This window comes from Oryx dammah, unplaced genomic scaffold (assembly GCF_014754425.2).
Source record: "Oryx dammah isolate SB20612 unplaced genomic scaffold, SCBI_Odam_1.1 HiC_scaffold_26, whole genome shotgun sequence".
Taxonomy (NCBI): domain Eukaryota; kingdom Metazoa; phylum Chordata; class Mammalia; order Artiodactyla; family Bovidae; genus Oryx; species Oryx dammah.
The window spans coordinates 80,111,915-80,128,382 of NW_024070210.1; the positions used below are offsets into that span (position 1 = coordinate 80,111,915).

The 16,468-nt window shown below is 55.3% G+C and overlaps 1 protein-coding gene across 1 annotated transcript; it reads right to left on the bottom strand.

Annotated features, from left to right (window-relative positions):
- Nucleotides 1-260: 260 nt before the first annotated feature.
- TGM1 (transglutaminase 1) lies at nucleotides 261-14,728 on the bottom strand. Its single transcript, XM_040227347.1, has 15 exons — nucleotides 14,623-14,728; nucleotides 13,586-13,897; nucleotides 13,248-13,436; nucleotides 12,028-12,276; nucleotides 11,521-11,639; nucleotides 11,306-11,413; nucleotides 10,700-10,874; nucleotides 10,155-10,293; nucleotides 9,917-10,020; nucleotides 7,158-7,246; nucleotides 6,491-6,644; nucleotides 6,102-6,383; nucleotides 5,811-5,971; nucleotides 5,348-5,484; nucleotides 261-666 (listed from the first exon to the last, which is right to left on the bottom strand). Exons 1-15 carry the CDS (start codon nucleotides 14,645-14,647, stop codon nucleotides 441-443), a joined length of 2,469 nt encoding a protein of 822 aa, XP_040083281.1. The 5' UTR covers nucleotides 14,648-14,728; the 3' UTR covers nucleotides 261-440.
- Between the last annotated feature and the right edge of the window lie 1,740 nt (nucleotides 14,729-16,468).

A 16,468-nucleotide genomic window follows, 5' to 3' on the forward strand; every position in this document is an offset into this window, starting at 1 on the left:
TCCCCCTCAGCCCAGGTAGCTTCAGAAGGGCTTCGGTCAGTAGAAGCACCCTGGGGTGGGGGGAGACTAGCCAGGGAAGCACTGGAGGTTGTCCTGATGCCAAGCGGCCCGCATTAAGAGCTGCTGAGGGGTGCCACTGGTGATCTGCCAACCACGTTTCTCAGAACTAGGGGTGTCAGAAATGCCAAGTTGCATCCCCAGGATAGGCCATGGGCCCACACTCCTTAGCTTGGCATAGACTGACACATGGACAGAACAGCAGCTTTATTAAAAAACAGTTTATTAGTATCTACGTCTAGCATCTGTGCAAATGAGATCAGCTCCTCCCAGGGGCCCAGGTCTCCCACCTGAGCCCCTGGGGAGCCTCTCTGCTGTAGGCCCCTGTCTTGAGGCAGTGTCCTTGCTCATCTGACATCAGTCCCATTGCTTCTGGCTCAGGGCTAAGCCCCACCTCGAGAGGCCATGGGGATGGTCTCCCCTGAGCGACCGCTGCCTCTAATGTCTGAGAAGGCCCCGCCTCCGCCGGCCGGGGCTACGTCCACCTGGATGACTCCGTGCACCTGGGAGAGCTGTGGGCTATCCAAGCTGGCAATAAGCTGGCGGGGACCTGGTCTCATAGGCACGAACGTCTGGCGCAGGGTCACTGTCTCGTTGCCCCCAATGTCCCTGTGGGCAGAGATAGAGTCATGGGCCTGGGGTGACAGGGTGCGGAGTGGGGAGTAAGGGCTGATGGGACAGCTGGAAGGAAGGAGCAGAAGGTGGAGCCCTTCCGGCATTTCTGGGCTCAGCTGGAATCTCTACACCCACGACCTAACCTACTGACGGAGGGTAAAGCCTGAACCCCAAGTCCGCCTCCACAAAGCGTGATCAGTGGCTACCCAGCCAGCTGCTGAGCTGGAAATCTCCTTGGCATTCAGAACTCCTCCCTCCCTGCTCTCACAAACATCTGGGCGAAGAGCAAGCACAGCCCCCTCCTCTCCATTGCCAATGCTCCTGCCCCAACCAGGTCAGCCCCATGCCCTGATGGGTTTCCAAGATCAAGGAAACCTCAAAAGGAGACTTTGGGGCTTGACACAGTGTTGCCAAATACTTCCAGGCTTGCCAAGGAAGAAGGTGGAAGAAAAGGAGTTCTCTGCTACCATCACTGCTTAGGATGTTATCTCAAAAACAAAACAAAACTGGAGTCCCCCAAAAGACAAGCAAACAAAACTGGAGTCTCTCCCAAGAACAGACAGGTGGCATCTTTAAATTAAATAGACACAAACCAAGTGTGTATGTGAGAGAAATACACATGCTGGTTGGTGTACACACACACACACACACACACACACACACACACACACGCACACACACCTCAGTGTCTTTATTTTCTTCCTTCCCATGCACCTCTAGTCCCAGATCACCCCTCCAGGAATTTACAATTTCACCTGCCTTCTAACGGCCCTCCTTGCCTCTCATCTCATTTTCCATTCATTTTTCCAATCACTCAGAGGTGAACTGAGCCTTCCAAGGGCTCGGCTTCCTCGTTGCTTAGGAGACAGACGAAACTGTAGCTCTGTAACCTGACACACAGGGTCACTCTGACTCACCCCGCCTGCCTGCGATCATTCCCCCCAGCCACCACCACATTCCTCCTGCCCACCAGCCCCAGTGAGCTCCACCCCTGCCTTGAATTCACCTTGTTTTCATGCCTTGCCCCTGGGCTGCCTCCAGACCCAGTTCACACTTCTTCTTCAGTGAGGGCTCCCTGGAGCACCTCCTACCCTCAGGAAAATGAATCTCTGAGCTTCTCCAGCAATCTGCAAGTCCGCAGACACATTGACTGTGATTGAATGTATATTGCAGTTGTTCACACCTGTTAGCATCTGTCCTTTCCTGCTTCTGCCTGAAACCCTTACCTCTGGCCCCTGCTAAACTTGAGCCTGCCTTGGGGACTATTTCTGGAGCTAGACTTGTGCAAACACCACAGTCCTCCAAGGGAAAGAGCCAACACCCCAACATCAAGGATTTCCTTGGGGCAAAACATTTAGCTTGGAGCCTGCTGCCAAGGGACGTCCCTGGACCACTCTGTACTCCTTCTACCCCATTAACTGTGTAGTTTAGAACACGTAGCAGTCATCCTCACATTCTGATGTAAAATAGAAGTGAATATAAAATGAGGGGGTGGGATCAGATGGTCTTGAAGGTGCCTCCAAGCTCTATGAAGGCGAGAAGTAGGAAAGTCTGGAAGATCGATGTCTATAGCCTACCTGATAGGTTGTAGACTTAATTTCAAGACTTTCTATCATAATATCCAACTTGAAATTCAGTCTACAACTTAACAGGTAGGCTATACTCTGCGTGCGTGCTCAGTTGCCTCAGTCATCTCCGACTCTGAGACCCTGTGCCCTGAAGCCCGCCAGGCTCCTCTGTCCATGGGATTCTCCAGGCAAGAATACTGGAGTGGGTTGCTATGCCCTCCTCCAGGGGATCTCCCCAACCCAAGGACAGAAATTCCATCTCCTACAGCTTCTGCACTGCAGGTGGTTTCTTTACCACTGAGTTACAGCAGAAGCCCCAAGCTGTATCTGCCTGGTAACAAATCTGTGTTTTTAATTTGTGCCCACTTTTCCATTGATATGAGGTTAAAGGTTGTTTGGGTTCAGACCAGCCTTCAAAAGTCTATTTACCCATACTATAATTGAACTTTGGGGCCTCTTCAGTGGCTCAGGGGTAACGAATTTTCCTGCAATGCAGAAGACTCAGGAGACAAGGGTTTGATCCCCAGGTCAGGAAGATCCCCTGGAGGAGGGCATGGCAACCCACTCCAGTATTCTTGCCTGGAGAATCCCCATGGAGAGAGGAGCCTGGTGGGGTTCAGTCCATAGGGTCACACAACTGAAGAAACTGAGCACACATATGTGTAATTGAACTGTACGATTTCAGAGCCTAGCCTTTATTTATAAGATTATTTCCAAGATAAACTGCTCTCTAGGTTCCAACTAGGGATGTCAAGATCTCTCCCTACCCTGATCTTAGTGTCAGGCAAGACCTTGGCTGCACCCTAGTTTGAGAGTTTAAGGCAAACACATCAGCTACTAATGCTGGAATGTGCCCACAACATACTGAGTGCCAGTAATAAAACAAACTCCTTGACAGGACATCAGAACTTAGACATCCAAATTAGCATTGTCTTTGATGCTAATTTGAGTATTAGCTTCAAATTAGCATTTATGCTCTTGTTCAACCACACTGAACATTTAAAAAAGCTCCTCTCAGATTTTCCTTCACAGCCATTTAAAACCACACACGCATTACATATACCCACTTGGGCGTGCACTCACACCTGGCCAAGTCACTGTCCTTTACAGCCAAGGTTCATTTCTGATTGAAAAGGGCATTATGACCCACCTGGCTCATCTCTTTACCTTATTAATCAGTCTTAGTTCTAAATGACTTGAAGCTGTTTCCCCAAAGTCAAATCCATTCCCTTAGAAGACCACCCTAAGGACATTCTAGGGAATGTGATTCAGGCTCTGGGGGAAATTCCCAGAAGGGCTTGGAGCAGACTTCTAGCTTCCCTTGGTGCCTGCTTTAGTGGTGACAACAGCCATCTGGAGGAGTAAGTGCTGGAATGTTTATTAAGTGGCCAGTCAGCAGGTGGGGTGGCACACCTTATGCCGTAATGAGGCTCCATACCACAGCCTTTGATGTCCAAATGAGAGTGAAGTAATGCCAATTTTGGAATTGCTTGGGTTGGCCAAGAAGTTTGTTCAGGGATTTTCTCTAAGATGTTAGGGGAAAACCCAAACGAACTTTTTGGCCAGCCAATAATACACCCAAATCAGCATCTCGGGGCTCTCACCTGTGCTGGAGGCCCTGCCTGGGCTCACAGTAGCTGGAGGAGCCACAGAATGTCAACCGAGGGCCTGCCTTGAGAAACCACCATCCAACCCTCTCATTTACTGGTGGGGAGACTGGGCCCACACAAGCCCCACAGTTGAAGAGAGGGGCTGAGTCTCCAGTACACAGTGTGGGTGGCCCTTGCCTTACTCCCTGGAAGGGGAGAGAATCAAAGATCTGGCAGGGAAGCTGAGGGGAGTCCAGCTCCGGGGACCCCTCAGGACAGGGGAGCCTCTGCCTGTCAGTGGCAGGCGAGACCCCAGCAAGTAAGCTGCCTGGGAGTTCCACGCTCCGCTCTCTAAGCTGCCAGAAACTATTTTAGGGCGACAGGAGGAAAGCGCTCCTTTGTGAGGTGTCCCATCACCCACGAGCCCAGGATGGGGCAAAGGTAGAACAGCAGCCTTTTCAGCTCTGGTCTGTTGGCGAAAGTGGCAGCCACCCCCAGGCAGAGCCTGTGTGTGTGGGGAGAGGGATGGGTAGGGTGGACAGGGACCCTCTGTTTCCCTCCCCAGCCCCTCCGTGAGTGTGGTCACGTTCCCTCGGGGGCTCTTTATTGGATGAGGAAAATGCCTGCCCATGTCCCCAGAAAGCTGATCTTAAAGGTCAGCCTCTGGCCTTCTCTGCTGTCCCTGTTCCTGCATGTGTGAGTCCATGTCAGAGGTGGCAGCATGGCCCGGGAACATGACCTTGGGCACTTGGTGGGCACACAGCCTCCCCTGGCTTGGGATCAGGCCCCAGAAGGTGGGATGAGGGCCTGAGGCACAGGGCTCTCTCCTTAGGAACTGTTCACTCTGCTCACCACACCAGCCCAGCAACCAGCTTGAGAGCCTGCGTGAGGTGTGCACCGTGGCGGAGGAGTGGAGCCTGCCCCTTAGGAGCCGAGACGCTCTGGGAGATGTGGCCACCAGCCGCCCCATCTGTAAAGGGTGGGCAGCTACCAGCGGAGCACTGATGCTGTGCCTAGCACCACGCTGAGGGCTTTACATGTACTGTCTCCTGTGATTCTCAGAGCCAGGTTATTACTGTTATCCCCACTTTACAGGTGAGAAAACTGAGGCATAGAGAAGCTCATACCTATAGCACACAGCCCATGCGTGAAGAAGCCAGGACCTGAAGCTCATCATATGATTATCTCTAATGTACTTTCAAGGGTATTGGGGGTCTCCAAATGAGCTTACATTCCTAAAAGTGCCTGCTCAACTCTTGAGTGCTGGGCAACAGTAGTGACAAATTACTAGTGATTCCTATATGAGATTTTAGCTCCCTAACAAGCCAGCAAGGCAGGGCAGGGACACCGAGGAGCACTGCCTGAAGCAAGCCCTCTTGAACTCAGTCAGGAGGTGTTGCTGGCTGGCCCCAGGTGACAGACCTTACTGTCCTGACCTGAGCAGGAGAGGGACAAAGGTGGGACCCATGCAGCCAGGAGGCTGGCAAGGGCAGTGGCAGAAGGAGGAACTGCACTCACCCAACATTGAGGATCTTGGGCCTCTGCAACCCGGAGCCCTCGAGCCGGAAGACGACATTGGTGAGGGTGACAGGCAGCGGGTTCTTGAAGACAATCTGTACTTCGCACTCCTGGCCAACCACAGCTGCTCCCAGTAACTGAGAGAGAAAGAGACCCCTATTATCGGAGCCTCCAGCCAAATTTACGGGACTGGACACTCCCACCAGAGAGGGAGGGAAAGCTCCTTAGAATGAAGACCGCCCTGAGCCCACATTCTTGCCTCACCCAAAGCCAGAGAGGAAACTCCAACCTACTCCCCAGCTGAAGCCACTCCAGAGTAAGGGAAATGAGATCTGATTTTCCAGAAAAGGAAACTGAAGCCCAAGAGCCCAGGCTGGTCCCTGACCTCCTCCCACCACTGCTTCTGGCCTCGTGCCCTGCGCCTCGCCCTCCAATCTGCCCCCAGCCCAGCCCGCTGCTCTACCGTGAGACTGAGGTCTGGGGTACGCAGACGGAAGGTGTGCTGCTTGGCCAGCACCTGCCCGTTCTCCTTCACGTGGCCTGAGACGTTGAGCAGCATGGCTCCCTGGTCTACGAGCTGGGCCCGGTATTCCTTGTAGGCCACGGGCATGGTCACGCGCTCTGCTGCAGGGAAGAGGCCTGGTGTCATCAAGGCCTGCTTCCCCAGACCCGGCCTCCCTGGGTCTCCATGTCCCCAGCCCTGGGCTACCCAGACATGGAGAGGGGTGCTACAGGCTGGGGAAGGGGCACTTACAGGCCCCCGGCGCCAGCACCACCTCCTTCTTGCTCTCCTTGAAGACGGATCCCGTGACGCCGGTGTAGAAGGTGACAGAGAGGTAGAGGTGCAGCTTCACGGTGCGGGGGCTGCTGCTGCGGTTGGTCAGCACCACGCAGACCGTCAGGTCCTGCCCCATCACTGCGTCCTGCGCCTCCACCTGCACGGCCACATCCTCCGCCGAGTCCCGCGTGGCATACACGTTGGGTTTGCTGCCGTGGGCAGCCGCGGTCTCCACTGCCTTCCGCTCTGCTTCTGAGCCTGGGGGTTGAGGGTCAAGGGTGAGCTTACAGCTGCTGCTGGGGGGGCGGGCGCTTGGAAGGCACCCTTGGTTGTGGCCAGAGCTGGCCGGGATGGGGAGCTGGTACCTTCTGGGTGCTTATAGGTGTGCGTGATGTCTTCCCGCATGTTGGAGCCGATGGCCTTCGTAATGATGAGTGAGCCAATGGCCTTCTCCTCCACATACACGATCTTGAAGCTGCCGTCATCCTGTCGCTGCCAGTAAACTTTGTCACTGTTCACCTGTCAGGAGGGCAATTGTGAGGGGTGTGAACCAGGAATGAATGAGCCAGAGGGTCTGAGGGTGGGCCTGACCCCCCAGCTGCCTTCCCCGGATCCTAGGAACTGCAGAGAAGGCTGGATCCAAAGATTGGGAGCTTCCTGGCAGAGTGAAACTGAGAGACTTTTCAAGCTGAGCCAGACAAGGCCAGAGAGCAGGAAAGAAGTTGATCTGGGAGGCTCCGCACGGTGCATTGGGCATTAATAACAGTAATCCCTTGCACTCACTTGCTGACTCCATGACTTATAAAGCAGTTTCATACCCATTACTTCTTTTGATCCCGAGCACAGAAAGCACGGCAGCCATTATTATGGCTTTTTACAGTTGGGGAAACTAAGATTTGTAGAATGAGTGACCTGCCCAAGGTCACAGAGGTAGTTGGTCAGCAGTGGGGCACGCCTGGAGAACCTAGGACCAACGCCAGTGCCCTGGTCTCCCCAGGCTGCCCACGAAGGCACCGGGTGCACAGCCCTTACCTCTGCGAAAATGAAGGGTGTGTCGTACTTCATGTAGACCAAGCCATTCTTGATGGACTGCACAGAGCAGGGCCCACAACAGAAGATGCCTACGGGAGTGAGGGCACCACAGGGGTGAGAGATCCAGGGAGGCTGAATGGGACCCCTAGATCCTGGGCCCACCCTTCCAAGCCCACCCAGTGCCCACTGCCCAGGTTCAGCCCCTCCAGTCTGGATTCTCTGGTGGCTCAGACGGTAAAGAGTCTGTCTGCAATGGAGGAGACTTGGGTTCGATCCCTGGGTCAGGAAGATCCCCTGAAGAAGGAAATGGAAACCCACTCCAGTATTCTTGCCTGGAAAATCCCATGGATGGAGGAACCTGGCAGGCTACAGTCCATGGGGTCACAAAGAGTCAGACTCGACTGACCGATTTCACTTCACAGTCCAGCTCAGGGAGGGAAAACAAAGGGGAGAGCAGTTCTGTTTTGCTTCAGTCATTGGTGGGGGTGAGGGGGTAGCGACAACTGCCGGGGGACAAGCCTGCCTTGGTAACCAAATTGCTGGCACCCTTCCTCCACGGGCTGAAGCTGGATGTCGGCTGTGACCCCCAGAGGTCAAGACCCCACCCCACCCACCCCATCCTACATCAAAACAAACCCAGAGCCCATTGTGGCTCTGCCTGCCAGCTGGGAGAGAGATGACATCACAGTCACCATTCCGGAAAGATCCAGAGCCACCCTCAGCTCTAGAGCCCCTGGTATCCTCTCTGTGGGGAGGTGACCGGGGAGCTGGTAGGAGACAGTGTCTGTCTTCAACATGCTCGGGAGGGCTTTCTGGAGGAGACAGGTTGATAGAGAGGAGGTGTGGCTGAGAGGACACAGAACAGGAAGTGAGGGCTGTCCAACGGGAGGGAATCTTAGAAAATACCTCGAACTAGGGTCTCCTTTTACAGACGGGGAAATAGGCTCAGCAAGGCAAAGTGAATGCCAGGAGACGCAAGACAGTCGGACACAGAGAGACTGGAAGGAGCTAATCCTTACCAAGTAGCTACTAAGCTCCAGCCATGCTGCTAGTCTAATATGACCTCTCGTTTGATCCTCCCAATCACCCTATAAGGTATACATCATCCTCATATTACAAACAAGAACACCAGAGCCCAAAGGTGCAAGGAACTGGCCTAAGAGGACATATCTAAGAAGTGATCAAGCTAGAATCAAGCCCTGGCTAGCCTCAGAATCCCTGCCTGCCACCTAGCCCATCCACTTCCTAGAGTGGGGACTGGAACTCATGTCTCCTGGTGTCCTGTGACAGGCTGTTTCAATATCACAGGCGTCTTTGGAGTTGTATAACTCAGGGGGCACTATTTACAGAGATGATTGAGAGGGAGGGGTCTGGTCAGAGACCAGAAGAGGAAGGTAGGCTAAGGGAGGGCTATCTGACTCAGGGTGAGGAAGGGAGAAACGGGATGCAGGGAGGGGAGAAGCAGCTGGAGGGGCAGGTGGGGGCCGCCTGGGGCCAGATTATTAAGTGGGAAGGGTGTGGGGGACCTGTTTGAGATCTAATTTTGGTTTTGACCACACCTCACGGCACACTAAACTTCCCCCACCAGGGACTGAACCTGCAGACTTGGCAGTGGAAGTGAGGAGTCTTAACCACTGGACCACCAGGAAAGTCTGGGGAGATCTAATTTTTGCAGAAACATATGTTGCAGAGAAGAGACTAGTAGGTTAGGCCATCAGTGATTATTTCTTAGGCTGGACTGGGTTATAGAAGCTGTTACCTCCTTTGAACCTACCTGAACCCTGATTTTTTTCCCATACCATACATATAACTCAGTGGAGCAATGAGAATAATTTGGTAACAGCAAGAATATGTGTCAAAAGAGAGGAAGTTAGAGGCAGGGTTCACTCTGCTGCTTGTGCCCTAGGGAAAGCCTCTAACCCAGCTTATCTGCAACATCACCAGGGGAACTTTCAAAAACATACAGATTTCTGGAATCTGTTCCAGGAATTCAGGTCTAGAAATTTCCTTGAAACAAAACTGAAACCGCCTGAGAGAGAATAGGAAATTTTACATTTTATGTTACGCAATCCTATTTTTTTTCTTCCAAGCATGTTTTACTTAAAATGTGCTTAGTCACTCAGTTGTGTCCAACTCATTACAACCCCATGGACTGTAGCCCACCAGGCTCCTCTGTCCGTGGAATTCTCCAGGCAAGAATACTGGAGTGGGTTGCCATGACTTCCTCCAGGGGATCTTCCTAAGCCAAGGATTGAACCTGCATCTCCTGAATTGGCAGGCGAATTCTTTACCACTGAGTCACCTGGGAAGCTCTTTACTTAAAATAGTGACTTTTTAAATTAATTGAAAGACCTTATATATATACATATATATATATATATATACACATAGATATGTATATATATAAGGTCTTTCAATTAATTACCTCCAGGACATGTAAATAAAAACGTAAGTGGGAAAAGTGGGTTTGTCGGGTGAGGGAAACCTCTCCCTGAATTCTCTCAAATCTTGGGACTTTTGAGCCATCTGAGTGTAATAACCATTATAAATAAATAAAATTGGGGCAAATAATTATGCAGAAAGGTGAAAATAAATGAAGGATCACATGGTGATTGCCCTCATGAGTCCGTCTGAAGAACTGTGGAACGAAAGGACCTGATTCCAAGGCCCCGTCCAGGACACTGGAGTTTGTTCCCCTAGCTGGGGACACAGGGAGGGGCCCCCAGTGGGGTCTGGAGTCAGGCAGGGGCCCTGCTCACCACTGCTGGTCTCCTGGGGTGTGGCGTCCACAACCTGCCACCCATCGAAGCCTGAGGGCAGATCTGGCCTCTTCATCCAACAGTCATTCCACACGTGGAAGTTCCTGGATGAACGCAGATGGAGGGTTCAGTGGGCTGCCTGCCTGGGGCCTCCCCAGCAGCCCCGGCTCTCAGCATCCAGGCCTCGCGTCTCCGGTCACCAGCGGGGACAGGCAGCCCAGCCCAGCCCCAGCCTCACCAGACAGAATCATGGTTCAGGTGCTCCAGGGGCTTCATGTTCTCATCAAAGTAGATGTCCATGGTGAGGGAAGTGTCTGTGTCGTGCGCAGAGTTGAAGTTGGTGACAGTACGGGTGGCCAGGCCCAGGCAGCGCAGCACTGTGGGGGGGCGGCCAGGGTTGGGGTTCAGGGCCCCGGGCCAGGGCAGGGGTAAGGGGCAGGTGAGGCATGAGGTCAGGAATAGCAAGGGGACAAGGGCAACTGGGGTTGCCAAGCTGGGTCAGGGGTCACTAGAGTCAGAAGTTCACCGAGCCAGGGAGTGTTAGGGGTTAGGGGAAGCCAGGCTACCTGCCTGGCCTTGTGCCTGCCTGTCCCTTCTCCCTCCTCTCCTCTAGGCCTTTCTGGGTTGTTAACACTAATTAATGATAATTAAGGCCAGCCTGCCAGCCACCCCCGCCTGTCCCCACACTGTAGCCGCAACAGGGCTGGGCTTGCGAAGGTGGAGCCTAGCTTCCTTCCATCCTCCGTGTAGAGCCCAGGCGGTTCACGTCCCATCCTCCACTACCTGTGGTGGTCACACCGGCGAAGACCCAGCACTGGCCGAAGGGGACAGAGTTGCCGGTGCGTAGGTAGCTGAGAAGGATCTCCACGCTGCCCACCCATGCTGATGGGTTGGTACCACGGGAATAATCTCCAGACCAGTTCCCAATCAGGACCCCATTGTCATCCAAGGAGTTCACCTGTCCAGGACAGGATGGGGTGGGGCAGAGTTGAGGAAGAGGCTCAGGACCTGCCATGTGGCCCCCAGCCTAGCCCCTGGCCCTGCAACCATCCCTCACCCCTAAACGCTCAGGATTCGGAGGCAGCCTGAGTCCTGCCTGCCCCTCCCACAGCCCTCTGCTCCCCCATCCTGGTCTGACACAGGAATGTGAATCCTGGGTGTGCCAAGTTTGGGGTTTGGCCCTACATTCCACAAGAGCTGGAACTGGAGCCAGAAAGGGGAGGGTTAGGGGGCAGGCTGGGAGGGGAGATGAGTGAGATCCCTTCCCACCGTATCTTTTGCAAGGGCACAGACAGGGCTGGGGTCCTGGAAGAATCAGAAATGGTAGGAGTGGGGGAGGGAGACAGCAGGCAGACACTCAGTAGGGCTCAGAGACTCAAGGGAGCTCACCATGGCAGAGATGACCCGGGAGACACTGACGGGATCCCCGCGGCCTCCATAGGGCATGCCCCGCCGGTCCAGGATGTACAGGCAGGCGTCCAGCACCCCGTGGTCAAACTGGGGGGAGCCAGGGCAGAGGTGACCCTTAGGCTAGCACCTGCGCCGCCACCCCACCTCACCTGCCTCTAGTGCCCCCGAGTGCACGAGGCCCCAGCCAACCCTACCTGGCCGTAGTTCCAGGTCCGCTCGCCAATCTGCGCTTCTGTCCCATAGTAAATTCGCCCAGACTCATTAAGCACATACTCCTGCCGCCAGTCCTCATGGTCCACATACACGATGTCCTCTGTGTCCCAAAACACATATGCTTAGTCCCCTTCAGCCCTCTCCCTGGGTCCCACCTGCCCCTCAGCTGCTTCTGCAGGGCTCACAACTGCAGAGGAAGAGCAGGGACGCCTCTAGCCTGGCAGCACTGCTTCCAGGAAGGATGGAGTAAACAGGATAGGGGGCAATGGGAAAACGGTGGCTGTCATCAGGGCCCTTCACCAGGAGAGGTGATGCGGCTCTGTGACCTTGGGCTGGTCACTTCTGTACGTCCTGCATCGAGGTCCCCTCACCTGGACACTGGGAAGCTGGCTTCTCCTAGGGCTAGGCACCCAGGCGCGTAGCAAGATCTAGCAAAGGAAGCCCTACGTGCCCTCCCCTCCTGTCCACATTTTGCTCCAGCAGCTCACCGGGGCACCAGGGATTGAAGAGGATGTAGATCTCGTTGCGGGGGTCAAAGGGCAGTTGGAACTCTCCAGCTTGGCAGCGTGTGCGGACAGTGAACTGAAACTTGCCGATGATGGCGTTGGGGGAGGTGTGGACCCGCAGATTCAGATTCTGCCCACTGGACTTGGTCACCTGGGCCTTCCAGCCTCCACTGCCCCCCTTGCCCACCGGGATGATCACGTGGGTGCCCTTGCCCACCTCGGGATTGTTTCCTGCCGTGAGGGAAACACCGATTAGCTGCCGCAGCCCACTTGAAGCAGGGGGATGGAGCCTTGGACTTCTCTCAGCCCCACCCAGGATGTGTGTCCCAAGTTGGACAATTGCCTGGGCCAGATTGAGAATAGCTCTGTCCCCACCCGATGCATGCCCACATGTCAGGGCAGAGCTCCAGTCCAACATCCCAAACCTGTTCCCTTGCACTTAACTCAGAGGTGAGTAGAAGAGACCAGGTCACCGTCACCCTCTACCTCCCTGACTGTGCCAGTACCTGGGCAGGAGGAGCAGAGCCGCCCTGTCTGGGTCTAGGTGTCCCTGCCCCACATGAAAGCACAGTTCCCATCCTGAAAGCCTGCCCGCTCTCTGGGGCTGCAGCTCCCAGAGCCCAAGGCATCCCTGCTGGAGGTGGTAAGGGTACCTGGGAAATTAGAGGCTGGGGTGGGCAAGGCTAGGCCCTAATCAAAGGGTACCAGGAGTCACCCGCCCCCGGCGGCAGCATAATCACCAGCCTAGGCAGTCAATGGCCACCAAGCAATGCAATGAGGGAGGCACCTGCCCTGGGCCATGGGGACAGAGACAGAGCTGGACAGAGAGTGAAGTCACATCCTGGGGAAGGAGGGCAGACCCAGAAAGAACGATACACAAAAGCAGCAACACTGAAGAGGATGCGGTAGTAAGGATCCAAAGGAAAAGTATCTCGAGACAAATGCTCCTGGAGGCTTGGAGAGGGTGAGCTTAGGAAATGAAAACAAGGAAGCCAAGACCCTCCCTCCGGGGGACATACTTACATGATTACACCTGCCTAGCTGGCAGGGGCGAGGAGTGGGGTAAGGGAGGAGCCTAAAGACATCCCTGTGACCCTAAGACCAGGGCTGGCAGCCCTGCTAACCAGCTCCCTATCCCTACTCCACCCTACCTGGGGTCTTCACCACCACCATCCCCACCCCCCACCGCAGGCTCCACTGACCGATGCACAGCTCCAGGGTGACATGATCGGAGGACTCATAGGGGCGAGACAGGAAGAGAACCATATGGAAAGGCTGCCCACGGCGGAGAATCAGCTCATCATACTCGAACTCATCTGTGTGGTGCTCTCGGCGGTTCTGGTCTGAGCGTGAACTCAGCAGATCCATGCCAGTGACCACCAGCATTCCCTCTGCAAGGCCACAGCTCTGGCTTAGTAGAGCCCCACAGGGCGTCTAGGCCCCCACCACTAGCCTCCCAGGCCCCCAGAGATGGCAGAATGAGCCTCAGGCCCAATTAAGGCATTTTGGCTCTCAGATAGCATGGCCAGGTGGGCCTCACCCCGGATGGTGCCATCTCCAGCTGCGTTCACAGCACTGCCCCGGGAGCCAGGCCGGCGGGAGTCTGAGCCCCGGGAGTCGGGTCTTCGACTCCTGGAGCCAGACCCTCGACCTCCCCGGTCTCCACGGCGCTCAGGCCCCCAGTCATCGTCTTCTGTGTTCCTGCAAGAGCAGCAGCCACAGCAGCGAGCCCAGAAGGAACGGCCCCCGCGGCGAGAACGTCTGTCTGGCTCTGGTTCCGGCTCTGGAGAAGGTGTGGTGGGGGGCTGCCAGGGGTTTCCACCCCAGCGGCCGACATCCGAGCGAGGACCCCCTATGTGGAAGAGGCAAGGAGGCTCTGATCACTCACTCAGACCTCCTTTACCCTACAGGATGCTCCAGTCAGCTCACTCAGAAACCCTCCATCCAGAGAGCTGATTCCGTCCCAGCCAGCTGACAGATGATCTAACCCTGACCCTGAGATTCCCTCAGATCCACCCAGAGACCTTCCCCCAAAGACTCCTCTCACTCACCTAGAGAAACTTCCCACATCAGAGAGACAAGTCTTTTTCCCCTCTCACCCTCACAGGGACATCCTTCAAAGCAGATGCCCAATCCAGAAACCTGCTCCAGGACTCATCCCAGGAAACGAGTGCACGCTTGTCACAGCTTCGAGAGGCGGCAGCACAGACCATCCTGAGCCTGCTCCCGCTGCCAGCTCCTCAGTCTGGAGATCCAATGCTGAAGCCTCAAGGCCCATTGCTTAGAAGGAATCCCCCACCCACTGCTCCCTGAATTAGATGAGTGACATTCACCACTGGGGGTCCTGGCATTTCCCCACGTTGTCGGGTCAAACACCCATGAGCAGTTGCTGGGAGGGGTAGGGGGCGGAGGTGCCTGACGTCAGGCTTCCCAGACAGGGGATCTCTGGTCGCCGGGAGCCTCGCTGGGGCGGACAGGCTCTGGCTGGCCCGCACTCCACCTTGTTGGCACCCGACCTCGGCCCCCAGACAGCATCGCTGGGGTTCAGCATCGCAGTGCCCCGTCGGAGCCCCTCACCTGATGAAGGTGTTGGCGAAGGCATCTCTGAGTCCCGCGGCGGAGGTGGAACAGGTCGGGACCGATGGGACGGGACGGACTCCGCCGCACGAATGGAAAGCGTGGGGCGGGCCGGTAAGTGGTTTTTAAGGGGGGAGGGCGGGGCCGAGCTTCTGGGAAGAAGAGGAAGGTTGCTTCGTCACCCCCACTTGGGGGAGGAGGTCTAGCGTCTGGGGGCCGGGAAATGACTCTGGGCCACACCCTCTTTTCCCCTTTCGAGGAACTAAGGACCGACGAATAGGGAGAGGGCGCGGTTGGTGTCTGTGAGGGCTCAAGTTGGAAAGACTCGGGTCGATCACCTGTCTGGGGTATGCTGCCTACCAAACTGGGTGCATCAGAGACACATTCTCAGTGGAGAAGCTCAGAGGGCAATGGGCCAGGGAGCCCCTTCCACCCACACCTCTATCCAGCAGACTTGCTGTTCCCAAGCTCAGGCTGCCTGCCTGTGTCTCTGAAACTGCCCATAGGCTGGCTCTAGGACCTATCCAGCCCAGGGAGGTCCCTGGATCCCAAGTTGTTACAGACTGGTGACATCAGCACCTGGCCCTCAGACTGGCTCCACCAGCCAGCCCTTGACCTGCCGGCTCTACCAGATCCTCTGACCCTACTATCCACCTGTCCCTCCTTCTTCCTCTGGCTCCGCCAAGCCCCCAGTATGAGTGAGAGCTGCTTCCTGCTCCCTGGGTCCCTCCACCTTTGGGATTAGGAAGGTCAGAGTGGAAGTGATCTCGTTTTCTAACGGTCACCCTTCCCCAACCCCCCCCCGGGGTTTGGAGGTGACTTTGGTCTTTGCTCTGGGGCTCAGGTGGGAATGAAGTCTCTCTCCCCAGTCTGCAGAGTACCCCCTTCTTCCACTGAGACAAATGTCTGGTGAGCTGGAGGCCGGGGTTCTCAACTTGGAATTCTTCCTAGGAATCCTGCCCAACCGGCTGCAGGCACCTGCCCAACTCCATCCCAACCCTGGGAGAAACACCACGGAGGCCACCAAGAGAACCCCAAGGCAAAGAGGAGGGCAGGCATCTTCTGGAAGGTTGGGACCCTGTTCTTAGGTTCTCTTCTCTCCATTCTGCCATTGTCCCAGCTCTGCCCATGGGACACTGAACAGAAGACAGTAAAAACAGGGAGGGCAAGGAGATACAAGGAAGCTGCCTGGAGGAGAGGCTGAGTTTGGTGATGCATGCGGCAGGGAGGTGCCTAGAGGAGTGGGGACAGAGGCTCCAGGACCTAGCAGAGCCCTCCACATCTCCATGACCTTTTCCTGGTCCAAGTCTAAGCTTGGCAGGGGGTGGCTAACCCCATCTCCAGCACATTCAAGAATAGAAATCACACTAGCAGAAATAAAATTTCCAGGCAGGTCAGCCAAAGGGCTTCATGGAAGGCTGTTTGTGTATCACTCCGGATACAGAAAGGACAGGGAGGGCCCTGAGAGTCCAGTGTGTGTACATGTAGTCCCAGGTAGATTCTCAGGGAAACAGGAAAATGCCTGGTCACATTCCCTCCCTCTTGTTTCAATCAATCTTTCTGTTTCCCCACCCAGCCAGGTTTGAGTCAGGGCCCTCACCCCTGAACCACTCCCCTTTCCTCCCAGGAGGCTCAACTGCAGCAGGGCTTTCAGAGTCAGGACAAGGTACTTGTGTGTGTTGGAGGGGGGACCCTGGGAAAAGACACTATCTTGGTACTTTAGGAGCTAAGGCCAGGTTCTGCCCAATCCAGAAGCAAGAACATGAATCTGGAATCCCAGACCAAGTTACAGAGACAGCTTTGGCTCCAGCACTTGAGCTCAGCAACCTTGGGTGCGTCTGAACAG